At 37.4% G+C, this 20,723-nt stretch overlaps 4 protein-coding genes across 8 annotated transcripts in view; 1 reads left to right on the top strand and 3 right to left on the bottom strand.

Annotated features, from left to right (window-relative positions):
- Nucleotides 1-2,487, top strand: part of trmt13 (tRNA methyltransferase 13 homolog) — an 8,148-nt gene extending 5,661 nt beyond the window's left edge. Inside the window, exons 7-11 of the mRNA XM_016574984.1 lie at nt 1,636-1,706; nt 1,800-1,967; nt 2,069-2,145; nt 2,238-2,312; nt 2,385-2,487. Coding sequence (XP_016430470.1) covers nt 1,636-1,706; nt 1,800-1,967; nt 2,069-2,145; nt 2,238-2,312; nt 2,385-2,409 — 416 coding nt within the window. The 3' untranslated portion in view covers nt 2,410-2,487. The remainder of the gene's footprint in view (nt 1-1,635; nt 1,707-1,799; nt 1,968-2,068; nt 2,146-2,237; nt 2,313-2,384) is intronic.
- lrrc39 (leucine rich repeat containing 39) overlaps nt 1-6,250 on the bottom strand; it is a 10,170-nt gene extending 3,920 nt beyond the window's left edge. The window contains exons 1-9 of one of the 3 annotated variants that reach the window (XM_016574982.1): nt 5,794-6,250; nt 5,464-5,677; nt 4,878-4,983; nt 3,350-3,506; nt 3,128-3,264; nt 2,886-3,031; nt 1,353-1,505; nt 986-1,128; nt 343-853 (exon numbers count right to left, since the gene is read on the bottom strand). In XM_016574982.1, the coding sequence (XP_016430468.1) occupies nt 783-853; nt 986-1,128; nt 1,353-1,505; nt 2,886-3,031; nt 3,128-3,264; nt 3,350-3,506; nt 4,878-4,983; nt 5,464-5,591 (1,041 nt within the window). In that variant the 5' untranslated portion in view covers nt 5,592-5,677; nt 5,794-6,250 and the 3' untranslated portion in view covers nt 343-782. Of the gene's footprint in view, nt 1-342; nt 854-985; nt 1,129-1,352; nt 1,506-2,885; nt 3,032-3,127; nt 3,265-3,349; nt 3,507-4,877; nt 4,984-5,463; nt 5,678-5,793 lie in introns of those variants that run through there. The other 2 variants (XM_016574981.1, XM_016574983.1) reach the window with 2 other exon arrangements.
- A 1,318-nt stretch (nt 6,251-7,568) lies between these two features.
- Nucleotides 7,569-8,808, bottom strand: LOC107757458 (tctex1 domain-containing protein 1-B). The gene is made up of 2 exons (XM_016574933.1): nt 8,803-8,808; nt 7,569-8,102 (listed from the first exon to the last, which is right to left on the bottom strand). Exons 1-2 carry the CDS (start codon nt 8,806-8,808, stop codon nt 7,569-7,571), a joined length of 540 nt encoding a protein of 179 aa, XP_016430419.1.
- Nucleotides 8,809-10,282: 1,474 nt separating this feature from the next.
- On the bottom strand, nt 10,283-17,402 carry LOC107757491 (lipoamide acyltransferase component of branched-chain alpha-keto acid dehydrogenase complex, mitochondrial). Of its 3 annotated transcripts, none has more exons than XM_016574975.1 (11): nt 17,298-17,402; nt 16,273-16,393; nt 16,113-16,188; nt 15,857-16,038; nt 15,648-15,775; nt 13,812-14,070; nt 11,942-12,108; nt 11,790-11,867; nt 11,525-11,716; nt 11,344-11,415; nt 10,283-10,543 (listed from the first exon to the last, which is right to left on the bottom strand). In XM_016574975.1, the coding sequence occupies exons 1-11, from the start codon at nt 17,346-17,348 to the stop codon at nt 10,376-10,378; spliced, it is 1,494 nt and encodes a 497-aa protein (XP_016430461.1). In that variant the 5' UTR covers nt 17,349-17,402; the 3' UTR covers nt 10,283-10,375. The 3 variants fall into 3 exon arrangements, with proteins under 3 accessions (XP_016430461.1, XP_016430462.1, XP_016430463.1); XM_016574976.1 differs by lacking the exon at nt 17,298-17,402 and adding an exon at nt 17,046-17,221; XM_016574977.1 differs by lacking the exon at nt 17,298-17,402 and adding an exon at nt 17,115-17,221.
- Between the last annotated feature and the right edge of the window lie 3,321 nt (nt 17,403-20,723).

The following is a 20,723-nucleotide window of genomic DNA, read 5'->3' as shown; positions in this document are numbered from 1 at the left end:
GTGAAAAGCTCATAGTGTCAGGACTGGCTATCGCTCTTTGCTGCCACCACCGTTGCGACTGGAGACACTACGTGGGAAAAGAGTTCTTCAGGCAGAGAGGTCTTGGACCGGAAGAGTTTGCTGCCTTTCAGCGCATGTCGAGCTGGGCCACTTGTGGGATGAGAAAAATTGGCTCCAAGACAACAGAAAAACGAAGTGAACATAAAACAGGTGAAGAGGAAGAACATGAGATGAGCGAGGAAGCTTTACCAGATACCCTCAACAGGTGAGTTTTCTGCTGATCGACCAATACAAATTGCATTAAGATCATGATCTCATTTGTAAACGTTTTTGTTGCAGTTTGATGTCAGTTGAAGATCGGGAACAGATCGGACAGCTTTGTAAACGTCTGATTGACCATGGCAGAGTGTATTACCTTCAGCAAAAAGGCTTTGAAACTAGCCTGAAATACTACACAAGCAGAGACATTTCATTGGAGAATGTGATACTAACTGCCGTTCCAGCAGCCAATCAGAATAGAGATGAGTCTCAACAGCCTTCTTAAACAAGACAAACAAGCTCAAGTGCAGGACACGTATGCTTCATTTTATTTGATCAATGTTTATGGATTTTATTTTAGCTCATCCACAAACATTAGTTATGACATACTAGCAGAAAGCAGCAACTCCAACAAACAGCATAGACGAGACATTTAATAGACGTGAAGTGCTCTTCACAGAACAAAACTTGACATGATGGACCGGAAGATCAAGCCTGAAGGCAGACAGAAGCCAGCATGCAAGTCACAAAGAAGATGCGGTCTCTGACACGCCTTCCAACATCACATTTTGCACTGATGTGAAAGTTTGGGATCCTGCAAGAGACATTTAACACAAAAGTTGGTCTTTAAGGGGCTCTCAAGGCTTAATTTCATGTTTATTTCATTTATTAAACAATAAGTTCTGCTACCAATTTTGCACACAATACATATTGAGTACGGCATAACCTCTTTTCCGGGCCTCTTGGATGTAGAAGTGCATGAACTCGCGACCAAACATCTCCCTGTCGTTCTCTTCTTCATCTACATCCTCTTTTAAGTTAGGAAGCGTCACATCATATGTCAAAGGATTGTCTCGGAAATTCACAAACCTGCAGAATGAGCATTTTAAACTTCGTAATCGTAATCATTTGTAAAATGCGCAAGTATGCAGACACGAATGCTTCACCAATGCTTAGCAACTCAGTCCAAGAAGCATTTGCATTCTTGCGTGAAATAGATTCCAGGGTTTCCTATAGAAAAATTTTGTATTCATCAAGTTTTTTTATTGGTCCCCAATGACACTCTACAAATTGAACAATACTTTAGTGCTTACCTGAGGTTACTCATGCCCTCCATAAGTGGAGGAATGTCTCGTAGTTTATTTTTGCTCAGAACTAGTGTGTCCAGACTTTGCATGTGACTGATATTGTCTGGCAGGTACTCTAGTTCATTTCTTGGGAGCCACAAGGTGTGAAGTTTCTCCATTCTAAATTGGGACGTAAAGTTTATAGGATTTATTACAAAATCTTGGTTCTATTAGTAGTACATTGACAGAAAAGAGAATGATCTGAAGTTGCTTGTAGTTTAGTATTTTACCTGTGAATATCTAATCTCACATTCTGCTCTACATGAGCCTCTAAGTGACCCAAAGAATGGAGATTCTGCCTTTAAACACCTCAAGCAACAGGTAAAGCACTCCAGAACTGCTAAAGCACACATCCTATATATAAATAGTCTTTGTTATATCCTTATTTTAAAGAAATGTTACCCGGTTTCACAGGCTTCAATTCTGGGAAACATGGAGGTTTTAGAACTGCTCAGCCCAAACAGATGCTACATAGAGTTTGGAGCAGGGAAGGGAAAACTGTCCCACTGGATTCACATCGCTCTTAAAGCAGCTGAAAATGTCAATTTTTTACTCGTGGAAAGGTCCAGTACTCGCTTTAAGGTGTGGTGTCAAACGCATAAAGCTATCCTTTCCTCAAATTCAGGAAAATATTGTTCTTTCTACTCGAAAGTAAGGTTAAATTTCAATTTTATGTTTTTTAGGTAGATGGCAAGCACAAAAATGCAGACTCAGCATTTGATAGGCTTCAGGTTGATATTCAGCACCTTGATTTATGTGAGTAAACTAGTCGTAATTGTCTGAATATATTCTAAAATAAATAGTTTTACTATTTTAATTTGATCTTCTAATAAACTACTTTGTACCTTTCAGCGAAGGTCCCTCTTCTGAGAAAAAAAGGACTTCCTATTATTGGTGTTGGGAAGCACCTGTGTGGTGCAGCAACAGGTAGACTAGAATTCAATAAACGTCATTATGGTATCAGTACTACTAGATTGAGTTGTCAACTTGTCACCACAGATCTGGCACTTCGGTGTTTATTTGAGCATAGCTGCACCGACAAAGATGATGAACCTCCAACAAAGCGCATAAAACTCCATCAGAATGAGGGTGCTGGTGATTTTATCAAGCCTGTTGCCTCAACCGAAGGCAGGGAAACTGGTGAAAAGCTCATAGTGTCAGGACTGGCCATCGCTCTTTGCTGCCACCACCGTTGCGACTGGAGACACTACGTGGGAAAAGAGTTCTTCAGGCAGAGAGGTCTTGGACCGGAAGAGTTTGCTGCCTTTCAGCGCATGTCGAGCTGGGCCACTTGTGGGATGAGAAAAATTGGCTCCAAGACAACAGAAAAACGAAGTGAACATAAAACAGGTGAAGAGGAAGAACATGAGATGAGCGAGGAAGCTTTACCAGATACCCTCAACAGGTGAGTTTTCTGCTTATTACAAAATCTTGGTTCTATTAGTAGTACATTGACAGAAAAGAGAATGATCTGAAGTTGCTTGTAGTTTAGTATTTTACCTGTGAATATCTTCTGGCAAACTTTCCAACCTGTTGCTGCCCATGTCTAGCCACTCTAGAGAAGGAAGGTTGACCACACAATCTGGAATGGTGGTGAAATGGTTCATGGAGAGGTCCAAGTGATATAGCTTCTTTAGATTGCTAAGCTAAGGAAATTAGATCAAAGCAAGCACAGGCAGTAGGTATATAGAGAGTTTTAAAGACCAAATATGCGGTATATACATGTGTTCAATGTTATTGACCTGAGTAGGCAACTCATCCAGATCTTCGTTCATTGCAAGTTCCAGTTTCTCCAGATTTTCACAACAACCAAGTTCTTCTGGTACATAGCTTACTCTGTTATAGCTCAACAACAGCTCTCGTAACCGAGATAATTTGCCTGTTATTTATAAGAGCATATCTGAGAGTTACTTTGGCTAAAGAAAGTCAAAGTTTGTACAAATGACACCCATTTTTGTACTGACCGATTTCTTTGGGAATTTCTGTGACTGAATTGCGAGACAAGTCCAAGACTAGAAGACTCTCAAAGCTTGAGATGAACCGTGGGATTTTTTGAAGTCCTATTCGGTGTAACTGCCATTCTTGGATCTGGGAGAGTTGAACCAGAGCTGGAGGAAGAGTCTGCAAAAAGAGTGCAAACAATGAAAACCAAACACTCAATAGGAAATTTTTTTTAAAGCCAGTAGGCTGCTATATTTGCGAATACGTGAGCAGTTTGAAAGCATTGTTTTCGAACTATTTTTCTTTTAGAAGTCAGGGGTGTCCAATCCTGTTCCTGGAGGGCCACCACCTTTCTGCAGAGTTTGGCTCCAACCTCCATTAAGCACACCTGAAACCGCTTAATCAAGGTCTTCAAAATGACTTTAAATACGCAGACAGGTGTGTTGGAGCAGGTTAAAGCTAACCTTTGCAGGAACTCCAGAAGCAGGATTGGACACCTTTTGTCCAAAGTCCTGCCCCAAACCATATCATAGACCAAGGGTGTTCAATCCTGTTCCTGGAGGGTCAGTGTCCTGCAGAGTTTAGCTTCAACCCTAATTAAACACACCCAAAGCAGCTAATCAAGGTCTTCAGATTGGGCTTGTTTGAGATGAGCAAATTCTGCGCAGAATCGATCACCGCGAGATGCATGCCGGTTAGAAAAGTGTCCGACTTGCTCTCCACCGACTGCGCTGATCAAAAGCATGATGGGAAACGACTGACTGACGACACAGCTTAATGCTCATTGGTTCAGACAACTGTGATGCTGCGTTCTCTTCTAAAATGTTTTTTTTTTTTAATCTGGTTTCATGTGATTATGTATTTAAATTATGCATGAATATTCCCAAACACGATGACAGTGCAATCTCTGTGTGAGATATGTGATTGTTGTCATATTTCTATAAAAATCTAAAATACATGTTTGTATTAAAGTAAAAATGGATGATAAATACACCTTTCGTATGGAATTAAATAGCAAGCACTTTAAGTGTCTTGTTCATCACATTTATTTTCATATAAAAGTATCAGAACTGAAATTATATTATGTTTATAAGCAACACAGCACGTGAGTGAGAATAACGCGATACCTGTCTTTGATCTCGTTGGTATCTGTTCCACTTCGAGAGGGCAGAACTGTCCGTCTTGACTGCGCTTATTTCACTCCTCCCCTCACTGCAGCCGCCTACTCTCGCCTACATTTCAGGCAAGGCAAGGCGCATCTCAAACAAGCCTATTGACTAGAAACTTGCAGGTAAGTGTGTTGGAGCTAAACTCTGCAGGACATTGGCCCTCTGGGAGCAGGACTGGACACCTCTGCCTCAGTCCTTGCAGGTACACTTTACTTTATGAAATGTTGGATAATATTCTGCACCAGTGTGGGCTCAGAAAAATGGTATATTGAGGGTGCTCATGTACCTAAAATAACAAATGGGGGTGTCTGGTTCTTGTGCATTGGATTTTGATTTCTAATTTGAAACTGACCTCAAACTCGCAAAGCACAAAATGCTTTACCTTCCACTCCTCCTTTTCAATACGCAGGATGACACGTCCTTCCTCTGTCACAACTTTTCCCTTTAGATTGGCCAAAGTGATGCGATCCTCCCAGGCACCGGTCAACCTACGCCAAAGATTTTGAACTATTCAAAAACTTTCGTTCTACTACAACGGTTAATGGAGGTTTCAGGATAGACAAAAGCACAGTCTATGAAGTGGTTCTCAACTGGTTCTTCAGGATCCAGATTTTACATTGGACATCAAGTGGCAACCCAACACAGTAACAGACCTGAAAATCACATTTGATGCAGTATGGTTTGTATCTTCTTTTAACTTGCATAATTTAGTTCATGGTTTTTAAGAGATGAGGTCATGTCAAACAAGAGCTTCTACCAAGTAACAAATGAACCATAGAGTTTGAGTGGACTCGACCTTTAATGCTGAAAAGTATTTAACATATCCCAACTATACATGATTTTATGATTAGTGTTCACACTTAGTAACCTGCAATGCTTGTTTTAGGTCACGACCCACCAGTTGAGAACCATTGCTTTAAAATAAGTCATTATGCTTCCCATGGGATACATGACCGTAATGGACGTACCTACCCACTGCTCTCCTGTCTCTCTGCTCTCTCTCCTTCTTCAGTTCATCTGTGCTTTTCTTTATCCTGGTTTCCCACAGAGTCTTGATAGAGTTCACTGTCCCACAGCACACCGTGACCCCCGTCATGATGATACAGAGCCCCAAATATCACCTCACACACAGTATGCTAGGGCAGCAGATAAGCCATTTTACCGGCCAGGAAAATGTATGCGCTGCATGTTGTTTTGGTTTGAGATGATAGGGCACATTTGAGTTAGTACTATGTAAATCATATGCTGTGATTGACATTAAATAAACTGTGAGAAGGTTTGAATTAGCTTGTGCTTACCACTCTCATTGGGTCATATTGTCCTTCCAGCGCTTGTACCATGTTTTTACCAGGTTAGCTCCCATTTGATATGGAGAAGATAGTCACCAATGGTACAATTCCTCTGACAATTCTAGTAAGTGTGATCCGTGTTGAAAGAATCGGCTTTGAAGTAATTATCCGCTCCGTGTTTGTCACAGGTTTTCCCTCTTGAAGCGTAACTCCGGCCAATGTCTATATTTAACCCGAGACAACACTGAATAGTGTGGTCACATGCTAAAGTTGGCACAAGAACAGCTGTCCACTTTTGCATACTTTACCACACCAGACGTGCATTTAAGAATAGAGCAATATTATCCTGATTAACAATGAAGCTTAGGACCGTTTCAAAACATTGCTGTTAGATAAATATTTGTATGTCGTGGCTGCTGCTTTAGTAGAATGTTTTAATGATATAAACTGAAAAAAAAAAAAAAAGTGTACAAACAATTTTCACTCAGAAGTTGCTTGTAAATTTGACAATTAATTACAAAGAAATGGCAAGTAACATTGATTTAAACATGAAATTATGAAGTAGAGAAAGACTGAAATAGCATTTTCATGTAAAACATACTCCAATAAATTTTATTTAACTTTGAAAAATCTTTTTTTTTTTAAATTTTCACATATTCTTGAATATTTACTATAACTATACAAATGAATAGCCTACTTGTGCATAATGTCGCCTTACATAAAATTGTACTTTAACACCCTTAACTGTCACCGTCCCACATGTGGGACGCTTGGCACTCTTTTTGTTGTTGTTGTCCTTTTTCTATCAAATCTTTTAGTAATCATCATATATCATTTTAGAGAAAGACTGAAATAGCATTTTCATGTAAAACATACTCCAATAAATTTTATTTAACTTTGAAAAATCTTTTTATTTTTTTATTTTCACATATTCTTGAATATTTACTATAACTATACAAATGAATAGCCTACTTGTGCATAATGTCGCCTTACATAAAATTGTACTTTAACACCCTTAACTGTCACCGTCCCACATGTGGGACGCTTGGCACTCTTTTTGTTGTTGTTGTTGTCCTTTTTCTCTATCAAATCTTTTAGTAATCATCATAAATCATATATCATTTGAAAGCTTAGAAGCCAAAGATTCATCCTGTGAAAACCATTTTGAAATCGGACATTGTGTTACCATGGAAATGGTACTTTAAATCTTTTGGCGGTCTCCTCCCCCTTAGTGGGCGGTGTCGAGTGTCATATTACAAAATGCGTTACGCTCTTTTTACAATCAAAACTTTTTATAGTCTTGACAAAAAACATATAAGTAATATTGACAGAGAAATCTAGACATTTGTGACCAGAAAAATGCATAAAATTTTTTTTATGGAGTTTAGATGGCACCCGGTGGCTGTTTGTGGTATAACGCCCTAAATAAAATCTCACAGGAACCTAAATTTTTTTTTCATATCAACTTCAAATTTGGAACATAACTTATTTAGACATAAGGCTTTAATTTTATACCAATTTTAGAGTAAAACCTGTTATGTAAAATATTTATTATATATAAAATAAAATTAATATAGTGCATTTTCTTTACAGTAAATTTAAACTACCATAACTTTTGCGATAATCTGCTGATTTTCTTCTTTAAAAAGAGACCAACCTTATGTCCATATTCCAAAGTGTTCATAAATTACAACAAGTTAAGTTTGGATAGTGCACCTGCATGCCTATTTAAAAAAAAAAATGAGGGTGACAGTTAAGGGGTTAATTCCAGTTGGCCAGTTAGGTTACTCTTTATACACTGCAAACAAAATGCAAACGGCAAATAAAGATCTGTTTTTATAGATATAGTCCGTGAATGTGTCTGAAGTGGGACTCCAGATGGCTCTACTAGAGCAGTTCACCACCGAATCCTTCAGCTGCCCGATGGCCACGTAACAGACCAGCTTATATCGATCATACAGCAGCTTCTTTACAGCCGTCTTAATACAGTCAGACAGTTCTTTGGAGATGCCCGAGCATGAGCAGCTGTACTCGACAGTCTCCAGTCTTTCATCAACAATGTGTTTGATTATTTCATGAGCTCGGTCAGTGGAGAAGCATCTTTCTGGGATGCTCTGGTAGTGGATGAGCTTCTCGTCTCTGTCTGGTAACTTTTGGCCTCTCGGTTCCTTCTTCATCGTCCGGGTTGAGCTGAATCTCCTTGGGATGGGGATCTGTGATGATGTCCTGCTCTTTCTTTCAGGGTCTTCCTTGGACATTTTCCATCTTATGGTGCTTTTACTTTTCTCTTGGGGTCCCTTCCACTGTTTCTTCTCTTTCTTGTTTAATTAGATACATAAATGTAATTGTTACTGTCATGTATCCAATGAAAAGGTCGAGTCTTCAGTGTCACATGATCCTTCAGAAATCATTCTAATATGCTGATTTGATGCTCAAGAAATATTTCTTATTTTTATCAATGTTGAAAACAGTTGCTGCTTAATATTTTTGTGGAACCTGTGATACATTTTATTTTCTTTGAGTAGAAAGCTAAAAAAGAACATTTATTTGAAATATAAATCTTTCGTCTTTACCATCATCGTTTTATGCATCCTTGCTGAATATGTGCTAATTAAAAAATAAGTAAATAAATCTTACTGACCCCAAACATGCATATTACAGATTAAATAGGTTTTTATAGTTTAATTTTATTATTAAAAAACTGGATGTCAGATTATTAATTTACAATAATAATGAGAAATAATGTTATATCAAGATCTTATTTTAATTTGCAAATATTCTGTTAATTTAAATAAATATTTTTAATTTGCCAATGTGTTATTTGATATTGATTGTTTACAATCCATTATCCAGTTTAAATCAAGTTTTTCTAACTCGGTTGCACCAAACTTTAAACCATACATTTATGGTGTAGTTACATTTCAAATTATTTGATCCGTTTTAGTTTTATAGTGAACCTAGAATACAATTAATCCTGTTACATTACACTATTATTTAAGACATATGAGAAAGTCTTACCTGCATGTTCTTTCTGTAATAGATGCTTAGCTAAACCCCTTTTAGTTTGTGCTCAAGAGATAGAGGCACCAGGCTTTAAAATCTAAGCGGAGAATGAGACACAAGCTCCACCCCCTGCTCAAGCTCTGTTTGACTCCTCTAAGGATCATAAATCTTATCAAATTTACCAGCTGTGCTCATTCCAGCTCCTGGAGTTCAACCGTGTTTTGAAATGGAATAGTAACACTGCTTACTGCTGAGAAACGGTTCCTCAAATGTACAATTTATTAAAACGCTTTCCTTCGTCATTCACACACTCACACAACAATCCCTCAAGGAAACTCCCATTATTAATGAGTGGCAGAACATTATGCTCCAACAAGAATCATCACACCAGAGAAGATGAGAGGACGCATCAGTACAGATTCCCCACAGCCAGTTTGAATCACATATATTTCCATTGTGCTTTAAAAACGCTTGACTGGAAAGAAAAGCAGCACTGAAAAAATAAATAAAAAAAAGAATTATATTTTGCTTCAAGAAATGTATTTTTTTTAAGGAATAGCAATATTTGAAAAAGTCACAGTAATAATAATAATAATAATATTAATAATAATAATTCTACAAAATATAATTTCTTTTTTATTATAATTTTTTCAGGTGACATTTTCATGAGACGAACCCAGACTATTTTTAAATGTTATCCACTAACAAATGTCACTTTTAAAAACCCTTGTGCAACGCCATTGGAGATTTTACAGTATGTGGAAAGTTCATTTACAAAAACATCACGGGTACGTTTTCATATTGCTACACTGAGTTCATATTCTCTAACATTCAACAATACACAATACGCTCTGGTAGATGTAACATCTGATGTCAGTAAGGCAACAAGAGGAAAAAATTAAGAAGAAAAACAACAAAACACCAGTTATTAGCTTCATGACGTTGTGGAAATGTTCTTCAGTCATGATGGAAACCAATGGCTCAAACAGCTCAGTGCCCCAGTAACGAAAAATCTTTAGTGTCGGGAGACTGAGTCAAACATCTAGATGTGCTTGGAGGAAGTGTGCTTTCTATATCTATTTTTTTAGGAATAGCAATATTTTAAATAATAATAATAATAATAATATTTCTTTATACCAAATATAATTTTTTTTTAATTTGCTTTTTTTGGGGGTGACATTTTCATAAGATGAACCTAGACTATTTCTAAATGTTATCCACTAACAAATATCACTGTTCATTGCCCTTGTGCAACGCCATTGGAGATTTTACAGTATGTAGACAGTTCATATACAAAAACATCACAGGTACGTTTTCATTCTGCTACACTGGGTTCATATTCTCTAACATTCAACAATACGTTCTGGTAGATGTAACATCTGATGTCAGTAAGGCAACAAGAGGACAGAATTAAGAAAAACAACAAAACAGCAGTTATTAGCTTTATGACGTTGTGGAAATGTTCTTCAGTCATGATGGAAATCAATGGCTCAAATAGCTCAGTGCCTCAGTAACCAAAAAATCTTTAGTGTCGGGAGACGGAGTCTAGATACGTGCTAGATAGATGTGCTTGGAGGAAGTGTGCTTTCTACTTCAGATCCAGGACCATGGAAGCGGGGTTTTCCAGGTACGATCTCCACAGGTTGGAGAAACGACACATGGTGGCTCCGTCGATGATGCGATGGTCGGCGGACCAGCTCACATTCACGATGTGCGCTTTCACTACCTCGCCCTTGTGGTTGAACCGGGGCAGCACCTGTGGAGAACGCAAAAAAAGATTGTCACTTTAAAAATTGGGCTGCGTTCTAAACACCTTGGTGCCTACTTAGGCAGCATACTAACTGAAAGCGAACCTCACTGATTTTGAAAGTTATATATCGGCAGCAACTCTGTGGGTCATAAAACTTGCACTGTTCGCAACTGATTCCAATTAAGTTTAGCGTTAGCATGTTGCTAAGCTAACTGAGGAATACTGTAGTATGCGTTAAAACATAACGCACACAAATATTGAGTATCATTAAGTACATTAACTACTCTAATATTTTACTGAGTAAATAAATGTAAATTCGTCATATTGGCTTTGTCGACCATTATTTTTTTTATACTAACTTTGTTGCAAAGCATTATGGGATTGGCTAAACATATATGTGATTCTACCTTAGTTCTTAGCCAAAATTCTGTACATCATATACGACAACAAAAACCTTTTTTAAGAGCCTTCGTATTGGAGCGCGCTTGTTTTTCCTACATAGCAAGTTCCCTATGTAGGCAACATTTTCTACCTATGTTTTGGAAAAGAGCCGTAGACAAAATGTATAATAAAAAATCAATTTTAAATCTTTAACAAAACAATTTCAAACGAATGCAACGGTGAAGCTCAATTCACAAACTTCTAAAAAGTATGAAAAGATATTACAATGCTAGTATCGAAAATAGCAAGAATGCAGCAAATGGGTATGCCAGTATCGGAACAAACCAAAATATGTTTTCCGACATATATGCCAAACTACATAGTGCAAATTATATGTAAATTGGAATTTTATTGCAAAATTTTACCTGGATTTTTCCAAGAGCACCAATGGCAACCTCAGGCGGTAATATGACCGGCTTTGCGTAGGTTCCTCCAATCTGTCGACAACAACAGCAATGTTAAGGTTACGTAATTTCCTTGTGTAGCTACACAGTTAGCACTACATTACAGGAGCAAACAAAGGTCGTCCTGCAGTTCTTAACTTACCGATCCAATATTTGAGAGCGTGAACGTTCCTCCCGTGAGGTCGGCGGTCCCCAACTGCCCTGCCGCTCCCAACGTCTGCAGGCGGTTGAGCTCCACTGCGATTTCAAAGACACTGAGCATCTGTACGTTCTTCACATTGGGAACTAGAAGTCCTTGACTGGTATCCATCGCCAGACCGATGTTATGAGCAGCCTGGAGGAGGAAGAGCAATCAATGATCTAGCTCGACTGAATTCAAAGTATCTTTATTTAGATGGGAACGGTACCTTATAGGTGATATTTGTGCAGTTTTCATCCAAAGAAGAGTTGAAAATGGGAAAATGGAGGAGACCAAGAGATGCTGCCTGTTTGTGAAGAAGATACTTATATTAAAACCAAGCATAATTGGAGTTTTGCACCCCACAAATCACTTTTATACCTTGATGAAGAACGGCATGTAGCTGAGCTTCACTCCTCGTGACTCAGCCAGGCCTTTCAGCTCTGAGCGCAACCGGACCAACTGGCTCAGATCCACTTCGTCTTTGTAACCAAAGTGAGGGATCTTCAGGGCTGCTGACATGGTCTTTACCATCGCTTTCTGAAAGCCTGTTTAAAAAAAAAAAACATCAATAACAATTCAGCAAATCATGCTGTTCACACTTGATTTCAACTTAAAGTCACTATGAAATCAAAATTTAAAATTCTTATTTTTTAATGGAATACTGTAGTGTTTATTATAAATAATTTATCCGTGCATTTCATTTTTATTTTATTTTTTTAATTCATGTGCTCTCGTAATCTTTAACCAAAAACGTTAACCTCCCCTCCCCCTCTAAACGACTCCTCTTCTCTTCTGAAGCTGATGCTTCACTTTATAGCACTGACACCAGTTATGAGGGAGTATGTTACCCCTAAACATTGAAAAGATATTAGGATATTACGACAACATTACTCTTAGGACATCGCAAACTAATTTTTTTCATGAATATGACTTAACCTGATGGAGGACGCGCTCAGTCATTCAGGCAGTCTCTCTCTCTCTCTCTCTCTCTCTCTCTCTCTCTCGCGCGCGCTGTTAGGCATGTTTTGTGCCGTTGATCGTCCTCGTCATCCTTAATGAATAAAACATTTATTCATGGTTGGGTGTCGGCTGTGAATCCAGTGGAGAGAAATCCCCCACCACTAACTGCAAACTGGCATTCAGATCTGCCTCCATTTTGTTTGCAACGCCCCAACGTCCCGAAGGACGAATCAAGTCCCGCCCTCTCATTTCAGATGCCGTTTCACTCGGATATACGTCACAGTAGAGAAGAAAAGACAATCGCAACATCCATTTCATGACGACTTTAATGTTAGCTTGTTGATAAGCTAACTGCGCAAAATTATAATATGCGTTAATTTTTTATCTTAAAATACACACAAATACTGTGTAAAATTAACAAGATTGAACTACTCATTTTAATATATTTCTTGTACCAAGTAAATAATCATGTAAAATCATAATTTTGGCTCTATTGGCCATTTTGGATTTTTCTTACACGGATCTTATCGCAACGTATTATGTGATTTACTAAGTGTACATTACTGTTAAAATAGTCTAAACTATTGCCCTCTGAAATCCTTCATTACAAAAGAAGAATTTTTTTTTTTCTAAAATTGCAGGTCTTGCAAATCGTGTTGTTCACAACTGATTTCAATAGTTTAATGTTAGCATGTTGCTAAGTTAACTGCAAAATACTGTAGTATGCATTAAAATACATGACAAAATTTTTGTAAAATTAACTAAATTGAACTACTCCTATTCATATTTTTCTTTACTGAGTGAATAATTAAGTAAAGTCGTCATATTGGCTTTTGTCCGTCATTTTATATTTTATACACTTAACTTGTCGCAATGCATTATGGGATTGGCTAAGCATACATGTGATACTGCCTTACGGCCAGTTTACTGCTGACATTTTAACCATCGCCTTTGTAAGAAAAATGTAAATTGCGCTGTTCACAATAGATTTCAAGTGATTTTGAGTTTAACGTTAACATGTTGCTAAGCTAACATTAAAATGCATAATACAAAAATTGTGTAAAATTATCTAGATCGAACGACTCTCATTAATATTTTTCTGCACTGAGTGAATAATTACATACAATCTTCATATCGGCTTTGATTACACTCACTTTGTCGCAATGCATTATAGGATTGGCTAAGCATGCATTTTAATTCTAGTCTTAACCATCGCCTTTTGAAAGTCTTCGTTGACAATTTTGGCGACTGAATCAACTTCTGAATCAAAACACACAAGCAAACAAACCTTTAATGGGTTCAGTGTGGTCTTTGCCTGTGAAAACAGGTTTAGGGATCACAGGAGTGGGTATACTAGGTGGACTCCTCTTCTCTTTGGGCTTTGCAGCTGGAGCTGAAGGTGCTACAGCCGCAGGAGGAGGAGGACGAATCTCCTGGAAGGGCGCTGGGAGTAAGATGGCCCCCGTCTGCCTGGCTAAGAAGTTCAGGATGTCTTCTTTGAGAATGCGGCTGTCTTTTCCAGTGCCGATGACTTCGCTTAATTTAATCTGCGAGGCAAAGATTTTGATGCAGATGGACCATTTTTGTGAATTTTGTTATGGAGAAACAGCACAAAAATCCTCAGTAGATCTAATTTGCTGCACACTTTACCCCCACTCCTACTTGTGGCCATAGCAACACCACTATATTCTCCAACTATGTGACGCTGACAGGCTAGCCATTTATCTAACACTCTCCAAAGAGGATGCATGACTGTCTATATAGAAACGAGCTACATCTCATGACCCTGATTTAAAGGGCTACTGCACTGCCTAGCAACTTCCAGTGCTGTGCAAGAGTTTATGACCCCCGATGACAATAGCTAAAGACCACCTCCCACTGATGCTGACGCCATGCTCTGTTTGATTTCTGCAGGCACCCGTGACATCCTGCTAACATCCTACTTTCAGATCTACTTTAAATGACCTAATAATGTTTTGGGTGAAATCAAATATTCAGTGGGAAATGTAGGGCAGGGCTTGATTTAATGCCTCAGGATTTGATTTATTTACTTTATGTAATTTTTTTCTTTCATAATGTTGAGTATATCTACGTTTCTGAGAAACAGAATGATAATAATAATAAATAGAATTATATGCATATATATGTTACATTAAATATCCTGTTCAAATGCATCAGATTATGAAGAAAAACTTTAAAGCTGTGGTCTTTGTGCAAGACACACATTGTATAGATCATTATATTTTGTTTTTATAATGTGATGTATTAAGTTTTGTTATTGTCAACTAAAACTAATAAATACACACATTTTTTAACTTTAAAACTGGCTTTAATACAAGATATATTTTTATATAATACATTTTTTTTTTTTTATAATGAAATGAATTTTTGAGTTAAACTGAATATTCAATGCAAAGGAAATGTTACGAGAAAAAAAACATATAATATAATTTAATATTATTTTTTATAATGTGATGTATAGACTTTTAACTAAAACTTTTAACTAAAAATATTTATAAACATTTTGCTTACTTGAAATAAAGCCGAACTAACAAAATATAAATATTAGATGAGAAGCTTAAATGTAAAAACTTAAAAATTTGAAATGTTGACTTGGCAACTAACTGAAACAAAATAAGTTTAAGTACTAAAATTACTAAAACTGAAATGAAATTTAAAAAACTTTTTAAAAGCAAAAACTAATAAAAATGACAACAGCACATAACAAAATTACAAAACCTTAACTAAAATGTAAATCCAAAACGGAAAATATAAGAAATAAATCTAACTCAAAATATTAGTAAATACTACAATAATATTTAAATTCTAAATTAACACTGGATGTTTCATAGATAAATTATACACTTAATTGATAATAATTATTATAATGTATTTATATTTAATTTATATATTTATAGTATACATATATAAAACCTATTTATGTATACTAATATATTTATATATATATATAATATATATATATATATATATATATACAGTGTGTGTGTTGAAACACATCCAGTGTTTACACACACATATATATATATAATTATATACACACACAGTATACACACAATTATCTTTTTAACTTTACAGCTATGTGTAAGACAAATCCGAAACGTACATTGTTCTCCATGGCTAAGCGTCTGACGGCAGGGGTGGCCTGAGTCTTGTGACCTTTGATCTCCTGGTGCGTGTGCTCCTCTTGAGACATGGCGGGCGTCTCCACCACATCCTCCTGAGGACCCTCCACTGCAAGAGCCAGTGAAACACTGAACGACTCAATACTAAAGGTCAAGTCCTTATACTTATATAACTACTCTCAATACTTACCTTGACCTGCTTCCGTTTCAATGTCAACGAGAGGTTTGCCTACAAGGGCAATGGAATCGACATCATGGTAGAGTTTACGAATGATTCCATCATAACGGCTGGTGATGGTGACAGATGCTTTGTCACTCTGGACTTCACAGATGCTGTCGAACTGAGACACTTTGTCGCCTTCTTTCACATACCTGAGGTTAATAGACAGATAATGGCGACCTCTGCTGGTAGATATTTGTAAGTGTCAAAAAAAGACAAAACTTACCATTCTTTAACTGTCACCTCCATAATGCCCTCTCCAATATCTGAGAGCTTGAACTGCAAAATTGGTCTTGCTGCAACTGCAATAAGCAGCATAAAGTGATTATAAACACATTCTTCTAATTAAGAACACAGAGATGTTCATAACAAATGTTAAAACTCACCATAGCTTGTGCGAAAGAACCGATGCTGTTGTCCAGCGATGAGGGAATATGAGTGGGGTCGGGATACAAAGCAAGCTGTCTGGACCGTCGAGCAGCAGTGTCTGTGCAGGCAAGCAGAGACCTAAAAAACACATGACACACAACAAAAACATGAGTCAGTCTTTCGATGTGTGCAGCATTTAAACTCAATGGCACGGCATATGCTCTTAATTACAGCATTCTATACAAAAAAAAAAAAAGACAAAAATAGTGTTTGAATGAAAATAATCACTGCGGATGACCAGAATAATGTCTTGGAAAGGCTGTGTATAACTAGTAGTTACAATAAGAAGAAGAAGAAGAATTTATTTCACATAATCACAAATATATGCAAATTAATTATTTAATAAATATCAGTAAATAGTATTTATTAATTAATTTAATTATTAATAAAATGCATACATTTACACTAGTGGTCTCATACACACATTTATCTAATAAATATAAATAAATACTAGTTTCTTAATTATAATATTAAATTATACACACGTCTATCTAGACAGATAGATATAGACATAAAATGCTATGTAAACATAAAATGTTTATAAATTATATAGACTACAGGAAACTACATTTTTATAAATTTTATACATTTGAAACTACAAATATATACTTTCTACATGTTACATATTTTATAAATATCAATACATACCATTTATTAACTAATTATTAATCAAATGTAGACATTTACACTAGCCTCATAGTATTTACACTAGACAATTAGACTCTCATACTTTTGGAGTTTCGATGCTTGCGTTTTAACAATTTTCTTGGTGTTTACATATTGGCAACTATCCACACACATCATGCAGGTCCAGTGCTTCTTCAGGTGTTGATAGCTGCAGGCTGCTAGTTGCTCAAGTCCTTCCGTTTTGAAGTCGCTTACAAACGCTGATTCGCACCAAAACGACCTCTAAATGTCACTTGTGAACTTCGTAAGTCATTGCAATTGTAAGATGCATGCAAAATAAAAGGTGAAAACATACCAGGCGTCTCAGAAACGCGAATGGAGCCCGCACAGTGATGACGGTCGCCATCTTTCCCCAGCGATTTGGTGTAACCGGAAATGACGTCGCACTCACGCCCCGCTCCACTGACCAATCGGAGAGCTTTTTGGGCAAGGGCAAATATTTCGAGGATATTTGAACAGAATATTTCTAATAAAAGGAACAACTTTGAATAGAACAAATAGATAGAAGAACTGATATAATAAGCAGTTCAATAAAGAATGAATCAACATTAATGAGCATTAATTATATGTATAAATTATTAACTATACATAAAAATTATGCAATATTATATAAATATTATAAAAATACAAATATTATTATCATTAATTAAATACATAAATTCTTAACTAAAAGAATAAAAAATAAATAACCAAAGAAAGGAAGGAAGAAAAAAAGAAAGAAAGAAAAAATTTAAATAGTTGAATACAAAAGTAATAAATACATGCTTAGACCTTCAGTGTTCTTTTGGTGACATGTACTAAATGTTTATTCCATTTATTTCAGATAACCCACAAAATATACCAAGCCGTTTTAATTCTATATATTAAAAATATATTTCTTCAGTTTGAATAAAACATACATTTACATTTAGTCATTTAGCAGACGCTTTTATCCAAAGCAATTTACAAATGAGGACAATGGAAGCAATCAAAATCAACAAAAGAGCAATGATATGCAAGTGCTAGTCTCAGCTTAACGCAGTACACGCAGCAAGACACGTAGCACAGAAAAAGAAGAGCAAGCTAGTGTTAGAGGCCTTTTTTTTGCTTTTGTTAATTGTAGAATGAATAAAAAGAAAATAATAGAATTCAAAAAGATTAGAGAAGCTAGTGTTTTTTGTTTTTGTTTTTTTTAAAGAAAACAAGCAGTTAGTAAATGAATTGAGTGCAAGTCTAAAGGGGCAAGTTGCAGTAGTGCAGCCTGGACGGAACAAGAGCTTGAACAAGGAGTTGTGAAGCATGTTCCGAAAGAAAGGGCCTGATCTTCTTGATGTTGTATAAAGCAAATCTGCAGGACCGGGCAGTTTTAGCAATGTGGTCTGAGAAAGTCAGCTGATGATCAATCATAACTCCAAGGTTTCTGGCTGTTTTTGAAGGAGTTATGGTTGATGTGCTTATCTGGATGGTGAAATTGAGATGAAATGATGGGTTTGATGGAACCACAAGCAGTTCTGTCCTGGCAAGGTTGAATTGAAGGTGATGGTCCTTCATCCAGGAAGAAATGTCTGTTAGACAAGCTGAGATGCGAGCAGCTATCATCGGATAAGCGGTCCAAGAACTTAGCCCTGAGGCACCCCAGTAGTTAGATGTTGCGACTTGGACACCTCACCTCTCCAAGATACCTTGAAGGACCTATCTGAGAGGTAAGACTCAAACCACTGGAGTGCGGTTCCTGGGATACCCTTTGCCAGTATGGGTTGACAGGAGGATCTGGTGTTTAAGCATGTCAAAAGCAGCGGACAGATCCAGCAAGATGTACTGAAGATTAGGAATCTGCTCTTGCAGTCTTAGGGCTTCAACAACTGAGAGCAAGGCAGTCTCGGTTGAATGTCCACTTCTGAAACCAGACTGGTTGCTGTCGAGGAGGTTGTTCTGTGTGAGAAAGGCAGAGACTTGGTTGAACACAGCTCGTTCAAGTGTTTTTGCAATGAAAGGACTGTAGGTCTGTAAAAGGTCTGTAGTTCTCTAAAATGAGATGGGTTAAGGGTGGGTTTCTTAAGTAGAGGGGTTATACGAGCCTTTGAGGGAAAAACACCAGTGTGAAGGGATTAGGGATGTTCATTTTAACCGTTTAACCGGTTAACCGACCGTAAAGAATTTTGACCGATTAATACAATCAGTTAAACGGTTTAAAAAGTAATTTAATTATAGGTTTGATAGTACTGGCTGGAAGCCCTGCCAAGAGAGCATTGCAATAGTCCAGCCTGGACAGAACAAGAGCTTGAACAAGGAGTTGTGAAGCATGTTCCGAAAGAAAGGGCCTGATCTTCTTGATGGTAGCAATGTGGTCTGAGAAAGTCAGCTGATCATCAGTCATAACGCCAAGGTTTCTGGCTGTTTTTGAAGGAGTTATGGTTGATGTGCTTATCTGGATGGTGAAATTGAGATGAAATGATGGGTTTGATGGAACCACAAGCAGTTCTGTCCTGGCAAGGTTGAATTGAAGGTGATGGTCCTTCATCCAGGAAGAAATGTCTGTTAGACAAGCTGAGATGCGAGCAGCTATCGTCGGATCATCAGGATGGAATGAGAGGTAGAGTTGAGTGTCATCAGCATACCAGTGATATGAAAAGCCATGTTTCTGAATGACAGAACCTAATGATGCCATGTAGACAGAGAAGAGAAGTGGTCCAAGAACTGAGCCCTGAGGCACCCCAGTAGCTAGATGTTGCGACTTGGACACCTCACCTCTCCAAAATACCTTGAAGGACCTATCTGAGAGGTAAGACTCAAACCACTGGAGTGCAGTTCCTGAGATGCCATTTTCCAATAGGGTTGACAGGAGAATCTGGTGGTTCACCGTATCAAAAGCAGCAGACAGATCCAGCAAAATAAGTACAGAAGATTTGGAAGCCGCTCTTGCCAGTCTTAGGGCTTCAACAACTGAAAGCAAGGCAGTCTCGGTCGAATGTCCACTTCTGAAGCCAGACTGGTTGCTGTCCAGGAGGTTGTTCTGTGTGAGAAAGGCTGAGACTTGGTTGAACACAACTCGTTCAAGTGTTTTTGCAATGAAAGGTAGAAGGGAAACCGGCCTGTAGTTCTCTAAAAGAGTTGGGTTAAGAGTGGGTTTCTTAAGAAGTGGGGTTATACGAGCCTGTTTAAATGTTGAGGGAAAAACACCAGTGTGAAGGGATGTGTTAACGATGTGAGTGAGTGCAGGTACAACGGCAGGAGAAATGGCTTGAAGGAGATGAGATGGAATAGGATCAAGCGGACAAGTAGTAGGATGATTGGAAAGGATGAGTTTAGAGACTTCTGCCTCAGAGAGTGGAGAGAAGGATGTGAAACGAAGGAGGAGGACAAATTGCTGGTGAGCATGTTTTAAAGAGCATGCGAGAGTTACACGAATTGTCAATTTTGTTATGATAGTATGTCCTTTTAGCAGTGGAGACATTAGCGGAGAAGGAAGAGAGGAGTGACTGATAGACATTAAGGTCATACATGTTAATACACCTCTAAAATGTATCAAAAAATCTAATAAAAATAAGTATAGTTTTTTCAGAAACATTTTGATGACAAAGGGCTATTATCCGCTCATTTATCAGTTCTCGGTTCATTACGAATCGGACATGTTCCAAAATGAGTCAGTTAGTTCACTCGAAAACCACGCAATCCGATTTAAAGGGGTCATATGATGCGATTTCAAGTTTTCCTTTCTCTTTGGAGTGTTACAAGCTGATTG

The sequence above is a fragment of the Sinocyclocheilus rhinocerous genome, unplaced genomic scaffold (assembly GCF_001515625.1).
Source record: "Sinocyclocheilus rhinocerous isolate Xijiao unplaced genomic scaffold, SAMN03320098_v1.1 scaffold2578, whole genome shotgun sequence".
NCBI classification, from domain to species: domain Eukaryota; kingdom Metazoa; phylum Chordata; class Actinopteri; order Cypriniformes; family Cyprinidae; genus Sinocyclocheilus; species Sinocyclocheilus rhinocerous.
The sequence above is the reverse complement of the archived record's forward strand: the minus strand, read 5'-3'. Positions and strand labels throughout refer to the sequence as shown.